The sequence below is a fragment of the Onychomys torridus genome, chromosome 2 (assembly GCF_903995425.1).
Source record: "Onychomys torridus chromosome 2, mOncTor1.1, whole genome shotgun sequence".
In the NCBI taxonomy this organism is placed as follows: Eukaryota; Metazoa; Chordata; class Mammalia; order Rodentia; family Cricetidae; genus Onychomys; species Onychomys torridus.
The window spans coordinates 146979559-147002678 of NC_050444.1; the positions used below are offsets into that span (position 1 = coordinate 146979559).

Here is a 23120-nt window from a genome sequence, read left to right on the forward strand (position 1 = left end):
AGGAGGGCCCTAACCCTCACCTGATGCTGAACCACCCTCCCCCACTCCCCTCCAGCCCATTCACAAGAGCTGACACTCCAGCCCAGAAGCCTAAGGCTATGGGCTCCAAGCCACTGTCTGACTCAATCTTGAGCAGGAATCCTGGGCTGGATCTGGACTGGGAGGGATCAAGCAAGGTTGAGTCTCCCTGTTCCCTTATCTTAGGATGAACCCTGATCTTGGTCTCTGAGCCTGAGCATGTTAGGTGGCATCATTTGAGGCCCAGACATAGACCCTTCTGTTCTAGATTGGGACCTGATGGGTCTAGAGAAAAATGTTCCTACCTATCTGAACCTAAAGCATGCCCCAGCTCAACTCTACAATCATGACAAAACCTGGCCCATGAGCCCAAACAAGCTCCAAGGGTGGCTGGCTCAGCACCTCTCACCTCTGCAATTCAGACCTGTCTCTTGTCTGGAAAACCAAACATGGAAAACTAAAGCCAATTAAAACCATGCGTGGTGGCATACACCTGTACTCCTAGCACTTTGGAGATGGAGGCAGGAGGATTGGTAGTTAGAAACTAGCCTGAGCTACAGAATAAGCTAAGTCTGAAAAGACAAGGACTGGGAGTATGGTTTAGTGGCCAAATGCTGGCCTGCCTAGCATGTTTTAAAGCCCTGGGTTTGGTCCCCAGCATCACAGAATGAACAAACAAAGAAGGACTGATTAACCCCTTATGTCTCCTTCTTATTTTGTGACACATCTTTATCTTAGGAAATAAAGCCTAAAGGCCAAGTACATTTTCTGAAGCATTAAATCTCCCTCCCTCCCTGCCAGGCTCCTCTTTTTTTTTTTTTTTTTTAAAGATTTATTTCTTTATTATGTATACAGAAGAGGGCTCCAGATCTCATTACAGATGGTTGTGGGCCACCATGTGGTTGCTGGGAATTGAACTCAGGACCTCTGGGAGAATAGTTGGTGCTTTTAACCACTGAACCACCTCTCCTCTTTTGATCTGAAGAACTCTTTCCCTAACCTCCTGGCCTCCTGTACCCAAACTGCCCCCTGGGAGCTGGTAGGAGACAGACTGGTGACCTAGAGTCTGTCTGAGAGGGTGTGGTGCCTCACCTGACGGAGAGCAACATCTTCCCCTCAGCGCTCCGTCTCTGACGTCCAAAGAGCTCCTTGGGCCACCAGAGCCCCAACTATAAGCGCAACAAGGGTCCAGGACACCCAGGAAACATCTTGGTACAGCCCAGCGTATAAGGTTCGGATCCTGGAGCCACTTCCTGGCTTGGGGACGTTGTGTTCGTGACTTGGTGTCTCTGCCTCAGCTTTGTCGTCTGTCAAATGACAGTAACCTCAAATCTGTGAAGACAAGACGTGAAGAAGGCAAGAAAGCCCAAGGGCAGCAAAATGGGCGAAGTGCTATTTTACACAGCCCCAAGGCCACAAATTCCACGGCTGGAAAAGGTAGAGATGGTGCTGACCTGCATAGCCATCTCTGACCTCCACATGCTAGCCATGGAGAGTGCTTACCCATCATGCATACACATAATTTTCTTTTTAAAAGATTTATTATTATTATTAACTTTTATTATTGATTGATCGATTGATTTGGTTTTTCAAGACAGGGTTTTTTTTTTTTGTGTAGCCCTGGCTGTTCTGGAACTCACTCTGTAGACCAGGCTGGTCTCGAACTCAGAGATCCACCTGCCTCTGCCTCCCAAGCTGAGATTAAAGATGTGAGCCACCACCCCTTGGCTTAGACATATAATTTAAAAAACAAAGTATTTTAAATAAAAAATTTTTGAAGATGTATTTTATTTTTCAGATTATACGTATTTGTGTTGGGAGTGTGGGTGTTTGCATGTGTGTGCAGATACCTTCGAAGGACTTGGATGCCTTGGATCTGGAGTTACAGGTGATTGCGAGCCTCTTATTGTGGATGCTGGGAACTGGCCTCAGGTCCTCAGAAAGAACAATAGTCTCTCTTAACCACTGAGTCATCACTTCAGCCCCAGCTACACAGAGAAACCCTGTCTCGAAAACAAACAAACAAACAAACAAACAAACAAACAAGCACTTTGTAAACTTTAGAGTGTAATTCTCCTGGCAGGGAACAGCAGCAGTGTTGTATGGGCAAAAGCTTCATCCTCTAGCAGAGCTCAGGGTAAGGGACCATTCTCCCGCCTCTGATGCGCTCAGAGCCTCCCCAGGATGCACCGGTCCCTCCCCCAGGACCAGCACTAGCTCTCCCAGGCCGCCTTCCTGCAGGGAGATCAGGAGGGTGACAGCTGGGTCTCCTCGGGCTCCCCGCTGCAGGGACCTAGACTAGACAGTGCAGAGGATAAGCGAGGAAAGGGAGACTGGACAAGGGAGCCAAGGGAATCCACGCCAGCACCGGGATTCACCGACCCAAGCTGGTACCAGGCAGAGGGTGGAGCGGTGGGGTGGGGCGCCTAGGCCCCGCCCCTCTGACGTCAATGCCCGGGCCTCCCTCCCTCGCCTGCGGTGCGTTCCTAGGACCCAGAATCCCGTGGGAACTGCTGTGTTTGCAGCTGGTGCCCAGCCATGTGGGTGCGGGGAATGAGGCTGGAGCGGCAGGGCGGGCCCAGGACGACACTGCCCCTCACTGTGGGAGGGGACGGCTCTGGCCCGAGGGCCTTACCGGGGACTGGACGCCCTGAGTGCCGTGGTCACCCACAGCTGCAGCGGGGGTGGGGGATGAGGTGGAGGTGGTGAGGTGGGGGGACGAGGTCGGTGGGTGAAGTGGCTCTGCCTCCAGCTAGCGGAGTGGAAATGCACTCTCTGCTCCCTCCGCAGGCGGATAACTTCAGAATCCGCATCAATCGGTCCCCATGGGACTTTTAGGCATGCATGTGACAAAAGTCAACCCGAGTACATACAAGTCTGAGACAGAGGGACACTGTAATTACGTTCCAGTATTTCTTTACATTTCAGTTAAGACCTTAATTCCTTCTCCACCCTCTCCTCTCCTCCTCTTCTTCTCCCTTCTCACCCCCGCCCCTCCTTATTGAGCCTGGTGTGGTGACTTAAGCCTGAGATCCTAGTAGTTGGGGAGTGGAGGCTGAAGAATCAGAGTTGTGGGACCACTTGAGACCCTGCCTCCTCCAACGCCACACCCCAAACTGGGAATGTATCCATAGGCTGTCATGTATGAATTGCGTTCTACTCAGGAAAGACCAGGTTGCAATGTATTTGCTAGATAGAGGCGGCGGAGCCAGGTTGGTTGCACGCCTTTAATCCCCGCACTGGGGAGGCAGAGACAGCCTGGTCCATAAAGCAAGTTCCAAGACAGCAAGGGCTGTTACACAGAGAAACCCTGTCTGGGGCGGGGTGGCGGTGGGGATGGAGTAGAGGACCGGCGGCGGCTGTATCACTAAGACCAGGGAACCCAGTCCTGCACACTGGCTCCACTTTTCAGTCCAGCCACCCAGTCCCTGAGGGAACAGAAGACAGTGCCTGAGCCCTTGAGCCTGAGGAGCGAGCGTCCAAGCTACTGGGAGTGGGGGTGAGGGGTGGGGAGGTTATGAGGTAGGTGAGAACTGCCGCCTTTGGCAGCCTGTTTCTTCACCTTCCACACCTAGTCTCTCCACCTGCCTCTCTCTGATTGGATGGCCTAAGAAGCACTCCTGGGAAGGAGGGTTTTTCCTAGCTGCTCAACCGAGGGAAGTGAGGTCAGACTCCTTCCTGCCCTTGGCCCTGCCAGCCACTGCGCCTTCATGTCCTTCACTCTTCCTGTGCTCCCTCAGGACTCCATCTTTCCACCTCATCTCCTTCTCCCTACCTTCTCCTCTTCTCCACCAAAATTAACAGACACACCACAACTGTCTGAAACGTGCCCCACATCGGCAAGTCGGTCCTGTCTGGAGAGTGTGGGCAGGCATTGAGTGCTGATACACGATGTTCCACACCAGCCCCCTGAACACTGACACACAGATGTTCCACACCAGCCCCCTGAACACTGATACACAATGTTCCACACCAGCCCCCTGAACACTGATACACAGATGTTCCACACCAGCCCCCTGAACACTGATACACAATGTTCCACACCAGTCCCCTCAACACTGATACACAGATGTTCTACACCAGCCCCCTGAACACTGATACACGGATGTTCCACACCAGCCCTGGAAGTAGCTAGCAGTCCAATGCAGATGAAAAAAAAACCAAGGCATAGGGGTGGGAGTGATCTGCACCCAGGTCACAGAGCCCTCAGGAGGTCAAAGTGAGATAGGAACCAGAACACTGGGCTCCCACTGTACCAGGCTCCCTGACTGGAAAACAGGAGTGAGCTTTCTGACTTTAAGGAGAGGCCAATGCAAAGCCCCACCCCAGGAGATCTGGTTAAGGCCACGCTCACCATTCTCTGCAAGATCTGGTTACTTCCGGGGCTAGGGGACAGCGGAGCTCAGTCGACAGAGTGCTTGCCTAGCGTAGGTAGGTCCTGGGTTCCATCACCAGCACTACATGAACCACGGACCTGTAATTGGAGCACTACCAGAAATAGAGGCAGAGGATCAGAAGTTCAAGGTTATCTGCAAATTCAAGGTCAGCCTAGACTACAGGAGACTGTCCAAAAGACAAAGGAGGAGCAGAAACGGGAAAAAATACAGTTCACAAGTTCCTCAATGAATTTAACTGGAGAGATCAGTTAAGAGCCCAACTGCTTCAAAGGACCCGGTCAGGTTCCAAGACCCACAAGGCACCACGGTCTGCAACCCCCACTTCAGGGGATGCCACCTTCTTCGGGCCTCCATAGGCACCAGGCATGAAAATATAGCGCACGCATCCACGCAGGCAAAACACCTATACATAAAATAAAAATAAATTTAAAAAATGAAAGAGGCTGGAGAGACAGCTCAGCAGGTGAACGTTCATGCTACACGCCTGATGTCCTGAGTTCAGTCCGCAGCCTCAGGACAAGACCCACAAGGCAGGAGAAAACCAACTCCCACAAGTCACCCTCTGACCTCTACAGGAATATGGCACATGTGCCCATACAGATACCACACACTCACACACACACACACACACAAATAAATGTTCCAGAGCTAGAGATGGCTCAGTGGTTAAGAGCATCACCGACTGCTCTTCCAGAGGACCAGGGTTCAATTCCCAGCACCCACATGGCAGCTCACAGCTGTCTGTAACTTCAGTTCCAGGGGATCTGACACCTTCACACCAATGCACATAAAATAAAGATAACTATATTAAAATAAAATAAATGTTCAATGGAATTGAAATCAGCATTTCAGGAGACATCTGCACCCCAGGTTTATTTTAGCATTGTTTAAAGAGCCATCCGCAGAATGAATAAAGAAAACCCATTTATATACTCAGTGAAATATTGTGAAAAGGTGACACCCTGTCTTTGTCACTATATGGATAGAAAGACAAAACCCACATGATCTCATTCATAATTGGAACCTGAAGAGCTGTCCTTGGATGAACGAGATGCCGCAGCAGTTCAGAGGCCAGCCTGAGATTCTGGAAAACCTGAATTCCCATTGCACAGCTCACAACTTTCTGTAACTCCAGCATTATGGCATCCAGGACCCTCTTCTGGCCTCCTTGGGTACCACATGTACACACACATGCATGCATGTAAGCACATACATACACATCAATTTTAAAAATTAAATAAATCTTTAATCCCAGCACTCATGATGTAGAGGCAGGGGATCTCTGTAAGTTCCAGGCCAGCATGGTCTACAGAGTAAGTTCCAGGACTATGCAGAGAAACCCTGTTTTGAAAAAACAAAAATAAATAAAAATTAAATAAATCTTTTTAAAAAAGAGCTGTTCTCATAGAAGTAGGAAATAGAACAGTAGTTATTAAAGATTAGGAAAAGCAGAAGGAAGAAGAGGAGAGATTAGACGTGGGTACAAAGGCTAGTTAACAGTTACAGGAGGATTAAGCTCTGATGTTCTACTCATACAGCTATGGACCACAGTTAACAGACTATGTAATAGATTATTATGTATTATGATTATGTTTTTGTTTTGACGTTGTTGTTGTTTGGTTTGGCTTGATACTGGGTTTCTCTGTGTAGCTCTGGCTGTCCTAGAATTTGATCTGTAGACCAGGCTAGCCTCGAACTCAGAGATCCACCTGCCTCTGCCTCCCAAGTGCCAGCATTAAAGGTGTGCGCCACCAACACCCTGTTACATCATGTAATAGACATTTCCAAATAGCTAAGAGGAGCATTTCGAATGATTTCAGCAAAAGGAAATGAGGAATGTTCCATGTGAAATATATGCTAATAACCCTGATTTTATCATTGTATAATATATACATATATTAAAGTACAGCCTGTACCCCATAAATATGTACAATTATGTGCTGATAGAAATATTAAAAAGAGAGCAGGGCTGGTGGGACACACCTGCAATTCCAGCACTCTGGAAGTGGAAGCAGGAGGGTCAAGAGCTGAGGGCCAGCGTTGGTTACTTCGTGAGTTCAAGGCCAGCCTAGATACATGTCTTAAGAAATGAAAGAAAAGAGGAGGGAGGGGAAATGGCTTAGTGCCCGCTGCACAATCATGAGTACCTGAGTTCAAATCCCCAGAACCCATGCAAAAAGCTGGACCTGTCACCCTAGCAGTGTGGGAGGCAGAGACGGGAGGAACTTGTTGATTGCCAGAAACACAGAAACGCAAAGGGTCTGAAGACATTCCTTTAAAAACCACAAATGACCAATCAACACTTGAAAAGACATTACCAGCTTTAGAAAAATGGAAATCAAAACCATCACGGAAGCCGGTGAGACAGCTCAGAGGCTAAAGGCTCTCAGCATCAAGTTTGACCACCTACGCTTGCTGCCTAGCTTCCATATAATGGGAGAAGGGAGCCAAGTCCTATGCCCTCCACATGCAAAGCCTTCCTCCCCTCAATAAACAAACACAGCCAAAAACATTAAAACAATGAGATACCAGGCCGGGCGGTGGTGGCGCATGCCTTCAATCCCAGCACTTGGCAGGCAGAGCCAGGCGGATCTCTGTGAGTTCGAGGCCAGCCTAGGCTACAGAGCGAGATCCAGGACAGACACCAAAACTACACAGAGAAACAGTGTCTTGGAAAAAAACAAACAACAACAAATGAGATACCATCTTGAATGACTAAGATGGCAATATTAAAAAAGACCCATAGTAACAAGTGCTGTGGAGTGGGTGGAGAAATTAGAGCCGTCCTACACTGCTCATGGGAAGGTGGATGGTGGGACTGCTTTTGGAAGACAGTCTGGCAGTTTCTCAAAAGGCTTAACAAAAATTGCCTTAGCAGCTCTACCTCTGAGAACACACCCAAAAGAAATTAAAACATGTAACACAAAAACACACAAAGAGATGGTTCAGCGCTTAGGAGCACTGGCTGCTCTGCCAGAGGACGGGAATTCAATTCCCAGCACCCACACGGCAGCTCACAATTGTCTGGAACTCCAGTTCCAGGGGACCTGACACCCTCACACAGACACACCAGGCAAAACACCAACACACATAAAATACAAATAAATAACATCATTTTAAAAGAAAGAACTTAAAAAAAAAAAGAAAGAAAGAATTAAAAAAACCTCATTGATGCATTCACAGCATTCATAATAGCCAGGAAGTGGAACCGACCCAAATGTCCATCAACTGCTGAATGGGTAAATAAAACACGGACTATCATGTATCAGTAGAATATACTTGGCTTAAGTAAAGGAAAACAGAACTGGGGTGTAGCTCAGTGTGGTGGGGAGAGAAGATGGGGGGGGGGGAATCACCTGCCCTGGAAATAAACAAGGTCCTGTTAAAGCTACACTACAGGTGATTTATTCTTTTAAATATCATGTTTTTGCTTTATTTTGCAGTTTACATATGAATCCAATATGTGGCTTTTGTCCTATGACTTTTTCTTCTAATATGTATGCTAGCAGAGACTGCTCCTACCAGCAACAAAGACAGGTCAATGCTCGAGTGGTACACCAGGCCCTCACACCTGCAGCCATTCCAATCCCTGCACCCTTCCCCTGTCACTCACAAGGTGTTCCTTGGCCAGGAATGCCAATAGGCATCGCCTGATGTTCCAACCCTGAACACACAGCTTTGAGGTCCTGGATTGAGGGTTTTTGAAACTCGCTTATGCCTGGTTCCCATTTATAAGTACTGTGATCAGCCAGGCAGTGGTGGCACACACATTTTATCCCAGCGCTCAGGAGGCAGAGGCAGAGGCAGGTGGATCTCTGAGTTCCAGGCCAGCCTGGTCTATAGAGTGAGTTTCAGGACAGCCAGGGCTACACAGAGAACCTTATCTCAAAAAACCAAAAGAGAGGGAGGGAGGGAGGGAGGGAGGGAGGGAGGGAGGGAGAAACTGTGATCAATTGGTAATGCTCCCCTTGGCAGACTTGGAGCAGACTGATGGGAAAGGTTGTCACAGGCTAGGAAAGGGACAAGATCTGTGCTCTGTCTTAGGTGGCCATGCTACCACCCAGGCTGTATTGTCTCCCTGCCAGGTGGCCAAAGAGCAGTCTGAAGTCTATGGAGCTCACAGTCAGTTCTACAGGGACTAGACGGAACAGCACCCCCAAGTCTCAAGCTAAAGGAGATCATTCCTTTAATGAGCTGTCCTCCGGAGGACACTCTGGCAGGGGTGTGCCCTGCAGGCCCTGGTGGCGTGAGCATGGATGTCATGACTGGAGTCTGCCGTGTTATCTAGATGAAGACAGCTGACTGGCCTTGACTTGTGAGATGCAACTCAAGACACTACTCACACAGAGATGTCCCTGAGATGAATCCAGAACTTTCCAGTCCAAACTAAAAGGATTTATATTCCAGTGCTATCCAGAAGCCAAGACTGAATAAAAGGACAATTGTGGTGTTTTCTGTTGTTGGTTTCCGGTTTTGTTTTTAAACAGGGTTTCTCTATAGCCCTATCTGGCCTAGAATTCACTATATAGATTAGACTGGCCTTGAACTCACAGAGATTTACCTGCCCCTACCTCTTGAGTGCTGAGATTAAAGGTATGCACCATGATGCCTGGTGCAATTTTAAAAAGCACACTCTCAGCAGAAGACACACGAGCGAGCACGTGTGGAGAAATGTTTCTAGGAAATGCCAAAGTGGCAAAGGAGACTCAGACTTTGGCCCTGCTTCCCCGGATGCTGCCCCACAGCTGAAGCTAAGAGGAGTCGTGAAAGCTGATAATCAGGTCCCCGTGACCTGGGATGTGGCATTGCTCCATGAGGGGTCCGGTGTCTGCTGAGCTCCTCCAACCTGTGCTTGTGGGCTCTGGCTGCGTCTTCAGCATCCTTTCCTCTTCCTCCTGCTGCATCCTGACCTTTGCCCAGGCCCGAGGCTGCTGGTCCAGGAGCACTGATGTTCTTCCTCCTTCATCTTTCTGTTCTCTACATCACTTTGGGGTTTCTACTTGTTCTTTTTCTTCTGCACAGGGGGTGCGGGGGGGGAGGAAGCTGTAACATGAAAGAAAAAAGAGAGAGAAAGAAAAAAGAAAGGTAAAAAAGAAAAAGGAGGGCCAGGCGGTGGTGTCACAGGACTTTAATCTCAGCACTCGGGAGGCAGAGGCAGGCAGATCTCGGTGAGTTCAAGGCCAGCCTGGGCTACAGAGCGAGATCCAGGCCAGCAAGAGAAACCCTGTCTCAAAAAACCAAAAAGAAAAAAGAAAAGGAAAAAAGATAAGAAGGAAAATTGAGGATTAGATATAGCAATGTGACCTTAACCCCGACAAAGGCAGTTTAGGTGAAAGGGTGAAACCAATTGTCTCTCTCATACTGGGACCACAGGCATGTACCACCACACCCCAGCTTTTTGGGAATTATGTCTTAATGCAGATTAGAACAATCCAGTCAATGAGAGAGGGGAAGTCAATGGAGGAAGTCCTGCCACAGGTGAGAAGGGGCCTGGGATGCTCGGGAGGAGCAAACAGGTACATCCTTGCAGCAGGAAGGGAGGCTGAATCCAAGCGCAGAGGCTGGGATGGGTGGACCAAGTGTTGAGGGAGGAAGGAAATATCCACTGGATTGGTCTGTTTTCCTAGGGAAGCGAGAAGCAGGGTCATCCCTTGAGAAGAGGACACAGGAGGAGAAGCTGGAGTTGAGGAGACACAAGACCCTGTTCTCTAGGACTGGAGAGAGAATGATGGCTGAGTCACATGGTAGGTGGTGGGCCTAGTGTTAAAGTGAGGTCAGCTGTGGAGGATTGGTCAGGGTGTGGTTTTGCCAGGTGCAGGCGATTTAAAGATGGGGGAACAAGATGGCGCAGGGAAGTAATTACAGCGATGGGCACGGACTCTGAGCTGGTTAAGGGGGAAATCAAGGACGTGATGGAGTCCAGGAACAGTGAGAGAAAGGAGGATCAGTGGATTGAAGGAACTGGTGGTGGGTGAAGACGCTGATGGCGTTGGGATGTGTATAAATAGAAGAGATGATAGGTGAGGTTGATATCAACAGTGTGCAGCGTAGGGGCACAATTACCAGTAATGACAATATCCATTACCTTGGCCATGAGGACATGAAGTAGGCTGGAGGCCAAGAGCCACAGGAAGAGGGGATGGGTGAGCCGCCACTGTGTGATCACCTGTGTGTAATTTGGCTTCCCAAAGTCACACTCCCAGGTGAGATCTCATTAGGACTTAAGCCTGCGGTTCAGACAGACCTGGGTATGAAGTCTCTCTTTCCAACTCTGAGGCCCCCCACAAATGATTTCATTTCTCTGGCCTTGGTTTCCTTTCCTGCCAAGTGGGTGCTTGCTCTTGTATCATGAGATTATGTTCTGAAATCTGATGAGGTGTGGTAAGCATAAGGCAGGGAGCATGCTCAGTGGTGTGGGTTTTTTAAGTAGCCACACATCAATTCCCAGAATGCTTTTTTCTGGGGTGCACTGTAGCAATCCAGCCTCTCCTTTCCAGTCCTCAAATGAGATGGTATGAACAGGAGAGCCTGCCCCCACTTCACCCCATCTCACAGAATAAGAAGCTGGGGTCCAGACAGGCGAAGAGATTGCTTTTTATCACTACGGCTCTATTAACACAGAGAACAGTTCCCTTTTGAAATCAGCTGGAGTCACACTTAAGAAGGGAAACGTGTACAAGTACCTGGTGGAGGCTCACCTACACCATCCCGAAGCCGACTGGACTCGAGATGCACCTAGAGTGCATGCTCTCCATTTCCCGGGACACTTCAAACTTGCTTCTAATGGAAACAAAAGCTCTTACCGAGCACACCTGTGTTCTCTCTCTTGGCTTCCTACATTCCCTGGGTCACCCCCAGCCCCAGTGGGCAAACACGGAAGGCACCAGCTTTGCAGATGGAAGTGTGGACAGAAGGGTGACTCATAGCACAAGGGTTGGCTAACTGAAGGAAGGAGATAGATGCTTTGAATTTCCTTGGAAAACTTGATCAAGTGTGTAAGAGGGGTACGACTCTGGCTTGTTCCTCAATGATTTTCAGCCTCGCTGGTCCACCTGGGGCAAATCCCTCCTGCTCTCTATACCTCACTTTCTCCAGTTTTAAAATTGAGAAGACAAAGACAGTGAATGCCAACAGCCGGCTTAGCCAGAACCTTCAGGCGGCTGGGACTACGTGGCCTGGTATCTCCCTGGCTGCCCTGGCTGTTGAGGGACAAACACGGAGAGAGAGGGCAGAAGGGGGCCCGGCAGAGATACACCATGCCAAGAAGCTGCCCTGGTCAAGCACCTCAGGGGCCACCCCTCTCGTCTGTTCTCTCCTGTGGCCCTATTTATCTTACCTTAGCCCGCCATCTGACATGTCTTGTATAGTTCTCTGTTGTCTTTCTACAGTTAAAAGTTCTAGAAGGACAAGGACTTTGCGTGCCCCATCTCTGGATCCAGCCTAGCACCTAGTACCTAGTAGGTTCCCCTGTGTATATATGTTGACTAAAGAATGAATAAATGGGGCTGGGGATTTAGCTCAGTGGTAGAGCGCTTGCCTAGCAAGCACAAGGCCCTGGGTTCAGTCCTCAGCCCTGGGAAAAAAAAAAAGGAAAAAAAAAAAAAGAATGAATAAATGAGCTGAGCAGCAATAGTGCACGCCTTTAATCCCAGCACTCGGGAGGCAGAGGCAGGCAGATCTCTGTGAGTTTGAGGCCAGCCTGGGATACAGAGCAAGATCCAGGACAGGCACCAAAACTACACAGAGAAACCCTGTCTTGAAAAACAAAACAAAATAAAAAACTGTATAAAAAAAAAACAATGACTAAATGGATGGATGGGTGTTGTGGGTCGTGCCAGGGCTGTGTCAAGCATGACCCTGTGACCTGTGCCAACTTCCAAGAGGAGGGGCTGGAAACAGTCAGGAGGCCTGAATTCAAGCCCTATACTGCCAATTAGTGGTTGTATGACTTTGGGCGCATCACTTGACCTCTGTAACCATACTGTCTTCATCTGCATATCTAGAGAAATGATCTCACCTGCTGAAGCATATTCTCAGCAATGAATGGTCACATATGTATTACGATTTGGTGCATAGTAGAGGTTTAGAAATGTTAATCCCCCCCCCCCACACCTTTTACTGGTGTAGGAGAGAAAGCGAGTGGCAGAGCTATGCTGTAGCTTTGGGGGGGGGGGGTTGGTTTCGGTGCTTGGGGATTAGATCCCAACCCTTGCAAACACTAGGCAAGTATTCTGAACCACTGAGCCAAATCCCTAGGCAGGAGAGCGTTATGGCTGGACCTCAGACACGTTCATCAGTGGCCTCAGGGGTCTCGGTGAGCCCAGGGTTCAGAGAGAACTCAGCCAAAGGAGCTGGTTTTTACTTTCCCCTTCTATGGCACTAGAGGTTGGAGCCTGGCTTCCAGCATGCTAGGCAGGCAGGCAGGCATTGAGCTACATCTCCAGCTCTCCTTTATTATTATTAGTTTTTGAAGACAGGGTCATGGGGTGGTGGTGGCGCACACCTTTAATCCCAGCACTTGTGAGGCAGGTGCTGGCGGATCTCTGTGAGTTCCAAGCCAGCCTGGTCTACAGAGTGAGTTCCAGGACAGCAACTGTCTCAAAAATTGAGAGAGAGAGAGAGAGAGAGAGAGAGAGAGAGAGAGAGAGAAGTAAAGGAAGAAGCAAGGAGAGGAGGAGGAAGGAAGGAAAGAATAAAAGGAAGGAAGGAAGGAAGGAAGGAAGGAAGGAAGGAAGGAAGGAAGGAAGGAGCAGAAGTGGAAGAAGCAGAAGAAGCCAGGGTCTCACTATGTAGCCTTGGCTGACCCAGAACTCAATATGAGTAACCTTGAGCTTCTAACCTTCTCTGGGAGGCTGGGATTACATGCTTGGTTTATACAGTTCAAGGATCAAACTCAGGGTTTCATACATGCTAGGCAGATTTACACCAATCCAGCCACACCCATCCCTTTACCTGCCTGTGTCCATCAAAAGTATATATAACAAATCAATGGGCTGTCAAATGACTTGGGGATCCAGGTGGGGAAGGCGCAGGCGCATGCCTTTAATCCCAGCACTTGTGAGGCAGAGGCAGGTGGATCTCTGCGAATTCCAGGCCAGCCTGGTCTACAGAGTGAGTTTTAGGACAGCCAGGGCTACACAGAGAAACTGTCTCAAAAAACTAACCAAGCAAACAAGAAAAGATATCTCAGGGAATAAAGGACCTTGTCACCAAGGCTGGGAACTTAAATTTGATTCCCAGATACCGCCTCCCCGCACCCCCCCCCCCACACTTACACACAGTAAAGAAATGTAAGGAATGGTGGTGGCGCACGCCTTTAATTCCAGCACTTGGAAGGCAGAGGCAGGCAGATTTCTGAGTTCGAGGCCAGCAGATCTGAGTTCAAGGGCAGTCAGATCTCCATAGTGAGTTACAGGTCAGCTAATGAGACCCTGTCTCCAAAATATAAAATAACAAAAAATAAATAAAAGAGTAAATAAATGGGTTGGGGATTTAGCTCGGTGGTAGAGCGCTTGCCTAGCAAGCGCAAGTCTCTGGGTTCGATCCTCAGCTCAAAAAAAAAAAAAAAAAAAAAAAAAGTTAAAATAGCAACCGACTTCACTGGGAAGAATACAAGAACTCAGATTCTTCCAGCGGAGCACATGGTGCCTTTTCTCGGGGGTTTCCCAGAGAGGGAACCAAGGGCAGCATAGTGGTGGGACTTCTGGAAAGAAGAAATGTGTGTTCTGGTCTGAGGCGGGCCAAGCTGTGTTCTGTCAGACTCTGGGGTGTAGTAGCTGCTTCTAAGTCCTGATTCCTCCTTCACTGTCACGTTACTCCTCAGCCTGCCTTATAGGAGGATGGGAGGATATGGAATTTGTTATATTATTAGGAGAATGAGAAGGAAAAACCCTGCAGTTATGAATCAGGGTGACTCGATTACGACTCTTCCTCCTCCCCGCGACACATATATTTAAAATCTGAAAAACAAAGTGGGCAAATTCAAAAGTAGCAATAAGTCTCAGCCTCTTTGGTCTGTAAAGAGAGAGGGGGAAAGCAGAAATACCCATCCCAGAAAGGCAGAGAGAGGATGCTGCATAGACTTTTTTACACCTCCATCAGGACCAATAACGGGCACTCACACGCTATGCGGTGATTGCTAATAACGCCCTCTCTGAGCAGATTTCACCTCAGCTAAAATGGAACATGTACGGCAGGCATGCTGTGGTTCGAAGGGCCAATCAAGGCAATAAATTGGGAAGCAGCCGTCTCATTAAACACTGCAACATTGCAGAGACCTCCCTCCTCCTGCCGCTGGAGGGCGCTGTCTCTCTAAGTCCCGGCAGGCTCGAGCCAATCGCGTGTTGCAGAAGTTCTTTAAAGCCCAAAGGAGGGAATTCAGCCCGGGAGAAGGGGCGGGGAAGGGGCGGGGAAGGGGCGTGCCTTCCAACCAATCAGAATCCCTGGGAGCCAGCACTCCCGTGCGAAGCTCTGTTGGCCAGTGGTAGGGGGTGGGATGAGAGGCGGCGGCTCCCGCTGTGCGACAGCTGCGCCGACCAATGGGAGCGCGGCCCGTTGCCTATAAGAGTCAGCCGGGCCACAGCCACCTGGCTCTAAGGTCTGTTAGTCCTAGCCGCCGTCGGAGGTGTCCCCTGGGTTTGCCTCGCCGCCCCCGGGTCCCCGCCCCCCGCCCCCAGCCTCGGCCGGTGCGCCGCCACTCTCACTGCTCTTCTCGCCTTAACCATTCCCGGGATTCTGCCGTCGGGGCGCCGGGGCCGGGCGAGTGATGCCGTCGGAGAGTGGAGCTGAGAGCCTGGAGCGGCCAGCTGCGCAGGAGGGGATGGATGCGGCCTCGGCAGTGGCCACGGCTGGGGCGGCCGGCGGCGGCGGCCCGGACCCGGAGGCCGCCTCGGACCCGGAGGCCGCCTCGGCCTCGCCGGGGCGGCACCAGAGCCGACTGAGCTGGCCACAGGTGAAGCGGCTGGACGCGCTGCTGAGCGAGCCGATTCCCATTCACGGGCGAGGCAACTTCCCCACGCTGAGCGTGCAGCCCCGGCAGATCGTGCAGGTGAGGGGGCGCTGGCAGGGTCCGGGGGCGGGCGATGCTCTGCCGCGAGACACCTGGAGCCTGCGATTGGCTCGGCAACTAGGGAATCTAAGGAACGGGAACCGGAGCCACCAGCTCCGCTCTTCCTGTACCCTATTGAGCTTTCCTGTCCACAGTCTTGGGGAGTCCCTTATTCCCTGGGAACCACTCACCACGGCCCTGCCTGGGAGATGAGGAAGGCACTAGATGGGACGTCGTCCCATCTTGCAAGCAAAGGCAAAAGATACGGGTAGCCGCCAATGAGGAGTATGTGTGCTTGGTTCCAAAATAGCTTCCTTCCTCTACTCCACATTCCTGGACCTCCTGCACCCCCAGGATTCTAAGGGCACTCTGTCCTTGTGTTCCCACAGCCCTTGGCTCAAGAAACCTTGGCTAGGTGAAACAGCTCAGAAATCCTTGGGAAGACTCCCTGCCTCCCACGTGCTTCGGCCAGACCGGAGACCCCACCCTTGAAGATAGCATCAAATTTCCATTTTAGGTGTTCCTCTTCCCTTAAGACTGGAAATGAAGACCAGTCCAAGGTTCAGACCCCAAAGCACCAGCCCCCTCTTGAGGTTCTGGCAGCCGCTCCCTCCATCAAAATCCAGCTTTTCTTCTACTTAACCCTATATGACCTCAACTTACCCTTTGGGGTTATAGCCTGAGCACTACGGTGTTCTGAAATACGAGAGGATGCCCGCTCTCACCACCACCCCCCCATTCTAGCTGAGGCCTCAGGTGGGACGGTGAGCCACCAAAGGCTACCTACCCAGTGAGGTGGAGATCAAGCTTAGGGAATCCTGGAGCTCCCCGGGAGCAGATGGTTGAGGTTCCAGAGTTTCCCACCTCTCTCCTGCCTCTCAAGCTCAACACCTAGATCTTAGGGGCATCTCCGGATAATGGAAACTAGAAAAGTCTAGCGATGCTTCCTATGTGTTACTGCCAATCATGGGCTTTACACACAAACCAGGTAAAACGGACATCCCCCTGCTACTGTATCAGACAGAGAGGGAGGGTGGCTGCTGGGGGATGGTCTCACCCTCCCTTCCTAGGAACTAAGAATGAGATGGAGGGGGTGGAGGCAGATTCTCCTGGGCTGACTCACTGGCTGTCCCAGTGCAGCTGGTTAAAGCATTCCTCGCTTGCCCGCTGTTGTCTGGATTATTAGTAAACCCGCTTTGGCTTGTTTGTTTTGCGATAGGATCTTCCTATGTTTTGCCTGGGCTGCTCTCAGATGTGTAGGCTCAAATGCTTCTCCTGCCCCAGCTTCCTGAGTAGCTGGGGTTACAGGTGTAAGCCATCACTAGGCTGGCTTTTCTCTTGAGGAAATACCCTAGTCCCAGGCATGAAGGGATGGAAAGGTGGTGCCCAGCGTGATCGCACCTCTGCTGAAACAAGTATCTAAACTGACCCTAAGGGCACAGGTGTGACTGGGCACCAACCTCTGTCTCCTAGTCATGTGAGGGAGACTGAGTCAGTGGGAGCCCATTTCATGGCTCTAAACTATGTCCTAAACTAGGAACATCCCAGAACAGGGAACTGATGGCTGTGGAGCGGAGAGGTGGCTGAGGCCCCAGGGCTAGACCAAGAAGTCGGGTGTCTGGGTTCATTGTTTGATCTCTCTGCTGGGCTTAGCAGCCCCATGGAAATGGATTCAACTACTCAGCAATATCCTTGCTGGTTCCAGACTCCCAAGAGAACACATGCCTTCACCTGCCTGTGCAGCCAGTCTGTCTCCTGGTGGGGACCCACAGTGAGCAGCTTTAAAAGCTGTTGGGATGTTAGGGGTGGGAGGAAGGGAGGAGCTTTCAGGGCTTCTCCCCAGAGTTCAGTTGTCTCATGGTTCAAGAACCGGAAGCCTTCTACCTCTGTGCTCAACAAAATCTTCTCTACAGCAACCATCTGAGCAGCTAGAAAAACACACCCTTGCTTGTGCCTGGCTAGAGGGACCCTCCTCCTCCAGCTCTGGAGACCAGGTTCTAGTTCAACTGGGCCATCCACTGTCTTTGTGACCTTGAACGAGTCAATTGCTTTCTCTGGCCCCAGAGAATTGAACTAAACAATCTGCTCTCTCCAGCTGCAGCCAGAGGGCTATGTTCCTGCAAGCTTTGCAAGTCTTCAGTCTTCCTAAGGTCGGTCTCAGCAGACCCGGACAGAGCAGTTTGGGGAACTGGGTGCCTCAGCACAGGAGAAAGGAGGCTACAGTCACTGCCCCCTCCAAGCTGTCCTGCAGTCCTTGGGTGGGGCGGTATCCGGGGACCGCCTGTCAGACTGGCAAATAGTCATACCTGAAAGAAAGAACAGCCAATGGCTGGCTGACACAACTGGCCCCATGGCCCTGATGTAGGGGTGTAATGAGGGATTGCTACCTACTCACTCACCTGGCCAGATGCCGTGCCCTGGGGTGGGCATCAGCTGGGAAGCAGACCTTGACATTAAGGGCCCCAATTAGCTCACCTGATTGGCTAGCTGGGAACAGTTGCCAAGGTGTACAAGGAAAGAGCCACATGCTGGCTGCAAGCAACTGGCCCTGCTTGGCTTAAATACATTCCCAGCCCTGCCTCCCCACCACCAACTGTGCTGAGCCTCAGTGATTCCAGGTTCATTCTCACTTTGAGAGGAAAAGAAAATGTGTGGTGGTGTACCTGCATTTCCATCACTTAGGAAATGGAGGTAGGAGGATTAATTACAAGTTCAAAGGCAGACTCAGCCAGTTTGAGACCAACTTGGGCTACCGAGAGGATCTAAAATACACACACACACACACACACACACACACACACACACACACACACACACACACACATACACACACATATATGCATGTGTATGTATATATATGAGATAGATGGATAGATAGATGGATGGATGGATGGATGTGGGGAAATTGGTTTAATTTTGACATCTGGTCTTGCTATATATCCCAGGTTGGTCTCCAACTCTCAGTAATCCTCCTGCCTCCCAAGTGCTAGGATTACAGGCATTCTCCACCCTGCCTAGCTGAAGTTTTGAAAAGGCAGGATTAGAACACAGTGTATAGTCTGCAGCTTCTGAAGCCTAGGCCTGCCTGAATGTGGTAGAGAGAGAGCAGGCTCTGCTGGTGGTTAAGGGGCCAGCTGCAGAGAGTGAGTTTAGCCTACATGACCCCCAGGTTCAATCCTCACTCAGCAGCAAAACAAAAAGACAGGCTTGGAATTGGCCATTCTTGGGTTTAAGGATGTGACTTCATTCCTGTGAACCCAAGTTTCTCCATCTATAACATAGAGATCATGAAGATCTATCCCTGTAGTTTCTTGTTTGGTTGATTGGTTGCTTTGGTCAGGTTTTGGTGCTGAGGATGGAGCCCAGAGCTCTACACATCTTAGGCATGCCCTCTTGCAGCTGAGCCGCCACACCCAAGTCCCCTCCCCCACCACAGGTTCTGCTGAGGTCCTGCATCTGATGCTTACTAAATACCTAACCTCGGTACTCCTCCCTTTCCCACCCCCATTACCATGACAACCCCTCCCGGAAGTCTTCCTGGAGGGAGCCGCCCGCCTCAGATTGCCCCATTGCGGCTTGCCTCCTCAGCATTTACATGCATTCTTCGCAGTAATTCCCTGGGAGGCTGGAGAACAACCTGCCCCAGAGCCCGCGCTGACTTGGCTTGGCAAGGAGGTGGGGTTGCAGAGTCACCGAGGGCAGGAATGCTGCCTAGTCACTTTCGGGACACTGTGAAGAAGGGTTTGGGGTTGCCGAGAAACCAAATGTCTGTATTCACCCCAGCTTCACTTCTCTCCCACGGGTGCTACTGCCCAGGGCTCTAGCCAAGAACCAAGTTCCAGAAGACTGACAGGTGTCCCTGTCATGCTCCCACGCCATCAACCCTGGGGCTCCAGGTGGAGTCCTCCATATTTTCCTGCCTCAGCCTTCAAAGTGACTGAGATTACAGGCCTGCTCTGTCACCCCCAGCTCAGCCCTGTCATTTCTGAATGGCCTCTGCTCTTGTAGTATTTGCTTCCCTGGTTCCTTGTTTAAAAATAAATGTATGTGTCATAGTCAAAAGAAAGAATGGGCAGGAGAGAAGGCCCAGCAGTTAAGAGCACTCGCTGCTCTTACAGAGGACGGGCCTCTATCCCAGCACCCACAGGGCAGCCCCACAACCACCAGTTCCAAGAGTCTGATGCCCACTTCTGGCCTCCATGGATGGAGCACATGTGTATATGCAGGCAAAACACATATATGCATAAAATTTTTAAAAAAGTAAAATCTTTTAAAAATAGCCAGGCGTGGTGGAACACTTCTTTATTCCCAGGACTCAGGAAGCAGAGGCAGGCAGATCTCTGAGTTCAAGGCCACCCTGGTCTATAGAATGAGTTCCAGGACAGCCAAAGCTACACAGTGAGACCCTGTCTTAAAAAAAAAAAAGAAAAAGAAATACATAAAAATTAAAAGATAAATAAAATTAAATCAAAATTTTAAAAATTCAAGAGAGCATAGATGGACTTGTGAATCTAACCAATGTAGGTTCTGGTCTTAGCCTGCCCACTCTACAGCATTGGACATGTTTTTTGGTTTGTTTGTTTTTTTTAATACCCCTTATCTGTTGACTGGGATAGTAGTCCTCCAAACAGATTGCCATGGGAGTGATGAGTGAAGGCATAAGGGGTACTAAGCGCCTGGCATCACACCAAGAGTTTGTCTTGCCATGTTAGGAAGGTCGGATAGCACAGTGGGAAGACCTAGACTCTAAACTGGATGCTCAGCTCTATATTTCCCAGCTGTGTGACTTTGGACAGTTCTCAGGCTGCTCTGGACTTCTATTTCCCAACTTGTGAAGCAGGAATATACCTTGCCTCATCAGGTTATTATGAAGATTAAGTGAGGTTGTATTTTAATATAAAGTGCTTAGTAAGTTCTCAGCTTGCATTTGTTATTTTTATTGCTCTTCTGAGTCATTCCTTTCAACTGGGCCCTTCTCCAGATTGGCAAATCAAGGCTTTGTAAGTTAAAAGACTTCACAAAGACACAAGCTGGTAAGAGGTCCACAGTGATGGGTGGTAGGATGATTAATCCTGGAAGGCCTTGGTGCAGACCTGAGAGGCCCAGGCACCTGACCTTCTCCCCCCCCCCCCCCCTGCAGGTGGTCCGCAGCAGTCTGGAAGAACAGGGATTGCATGTGCACAGTGTTCGACTGCATGGTTCAGCTGCCAGCCACGTGTTGCACCCCGAGAGTGGCCTAGGCTACAAGGACCTGGACCTGGTGTTCCAGATGGACCTGCAGAGTGAGGCATCCTTCCAGCTAACCAAGGCGGTGGTCCTGGCTTGTCTGCTGGACTTCTTGCCAGTCGGAGTGAGCCGGGCCAAGATCACGCCACTGACACTCAAGGAGGCCTATGTGCAGAAGCTGGTGAAAGTGTGTACAGACCTGGACCGCTGGAGCCTCATCTCACTATCCAACAAGAGTGGTAAGAATGTGGAACTCAAGTTCGTGGACTCCGTGAGGCGCCAGTTTGAATTCAGCGTTGACTCCTTCCAGATCATCCTGGACTCCCTGCTGCTCTTCAGCCAGTGCTCATCCACACCGATGTCAGAGGACTTCCACCCAACCGTGACAGGCGAGAGCCTCTATGGGGACTTTGCCGAGGCCTTGGAGCACCTGCAGCACCGTGTCATTGCCACACGCAGCCCTGAGGAGATCCGTGGCGGTGGCCTCCTCAAGTACTGCCACCTGCTGGTGCGGGGCTTCCGGCCCAGGCCCAGCACTGACGTCCGCGCCCTACAGCCGTACATGTGTTCCCGGTTCTTCATCGACTTTCCGGACCTGGTGGAGCAGAGGCGCATTCTGGAGCGCTACCTGGAGGCCCACTTTGGCGGAGCAGATGCAGCCCGCCGGTATGCCTGCCTTGTGACACTGTACCAGGTGGTCAATGAGAGCACGGTGTGCCTCATGAACCATGAGCGCCGCCAGACCCTGGACCTCATCACCATGCTAGCCTTCCAGGCCCTAGCTGAGCAGGGCCCTGCTGCCACTGCTGCCTTGGCCTGGCGACGTCCAGGCTCTGATGGGGTTGTGCCAGCCACTGTTAATTACTATGTGACCCCCATGCAGCCTCTGCTGCCCCGGGCTCACTCCTATCCCACCTGGCTGCCTTGCAACTGACTCTGACCCTGGCCAGAAAGGAATGAGCTTCATGGGGGTGGGGCAGGGTCATCAGGATGTGACCAGACACAGGCTGCCTGTGCCAGCTGGACCTGTGAACAGCCCAGACCTTTCCTGCAGGGGGCTCCTTTGGACTTAGGGCCAACTCAGGTTCTTGACAGGAGGGCCGTCTGGTCACTGCACCACACTCTTGGACCTGCATGATGTGGGCCACTGAGGCTACTTGTCTGGAAGTCTCAGTAGCAGCACCTTGGGTGGATTTCCATGGCCAGGATGGGGTCAGCCCACAGGGACCTAGAAGCTCCTACACTGGCTGAAATATGATATCATGCAACAGGAACACTCACTTGGGGTCTAGCTGAATGACTCAGAGCCTCGTGGCCCAACCTCGCTGACCATTAGGAAGGAAGAGGTCAACTAAGGCATGAGGGCAGCTCCTTGGGTGTTTGGAGGGATGGGAATTCAGTCTACTGCGACTTGTATGGACTTCTTGAGGTGCTGAGATATATAGTGGACAGGTTCTAAGCAGCCATGATAGGGATGCAACCCTTACACCTCTCAGTGTGTCACCTTCTGCCTCCCTGTAACCCCACTGTCTGCACACTCACGTTGGAGGCTGTTGGGTTCAAGGTGGCTGCCGCCGTCAACTCCCCCACCCACTTGCTTGGTTATAGGGTTTTCACATGGGGAGGGAGGCATACCCCGGCTCTTTGCCCATTTCTCTGGACTTGTGTTGCACACTCTTCCCACCAATAAAAATTGTCTACACTGAACATAACTGTATGCTTTCTCCTGGGGTAAGGATCTCCATGGCATAGGATGGCACCACCTCCCTAGGCTGTTTGGCTTGTATTGTGGGAGGAGCCAAGGAGCGGCTGTGGAGTGTCCCTACTGTCCCCAGCTTGACAACTATGAACTGGGAGTGTGGCTGGTTTCCGTGTTGCCTCAGCAAGTCTAGACCTCATGTGTTCAAGGAGATTTATATATCCATCTCTCCAGCCTGAAACTGGCCTTTGAGCAGGTCTGCCCACTCCATCTCCCCAGCAAACAAGCAGGGTGAATCTGAATGGGAATGGAAACAGGCTGGGGGACTTGGGAGGCTCCCCAGAGTCCAGGTAGGGCCTCCCTAGCAGGTGGACATGAGCAAGCGTTAGCTCGTTGTAAACAGGTCCCCTGGAGAGGGGCTGCGGTCTCTCTGAACCCAACAGTACCAGCTTTTGGGGAACTGTTCCCTCAGGGCATTGGCCACTCACCTCTGAACGCTGCCCACTGTTTACCATGCCTCTTTGATCTGGGGATCGCAAAGCTTTTTAACATATTCAGCCTCATTAGGCCCCTCTGAAGTGGTGACTTTGATAGTTCCAGTCAGGGTGGAAAATAAGCCAGCAAAGGAGACCCCAGGTCATCAGAGGGAGTCCTCACCTGCTCTGGGTTTGGCTAGGTGCCAGTTCCTTTGGCTCACGCCTCTAAATGGTTGGAAGGGTAACCGAAAAGGCTT

General features: G+C 50.8%; 1 protein-coding gene across 1 annotated transcript; it reads left to right on the forward strand.

The window, feature by feature from the left end:
* The first annotated feature begins 15180 nt into the window (after positions 1-15180).
* On the forward strand, positions 15181-22045 carry Tent5b (terminal nucleotidyltransferase 5B). Its single transcript, XM_036177445.1, has 2 exons — positions 15181-15462; positions 20603-22045. Exons 1-2 carry the CDS (start codon positions 15181-15183, stop codon positions 21620-21622), a joined length of 1302 nt encoding a protein of 433 aa, XP_036033338.1. The 3' UTR covers positions 21623-22045.
* The last annotated feature ends 1075 nt before the right edge of the window (positions 22046-23120 follow it).

Coding starts and splice junctions, on each gene's coding strand:
- Tent5b (XM_036177445.1), top strand. CDS start 15,181: ATGCCGTCGGAGAGTGGAGCTGAGAGCCTGGAGCGGCCAGCTGCGCAG. Junction 15,463..20,602: donor AGCCCCGGCAGATCGTGCAG/GTGAGGGGGCGC, acceptor CCCCCCCTGCAG/GTGGTCCGCAGCAGTCTGGA.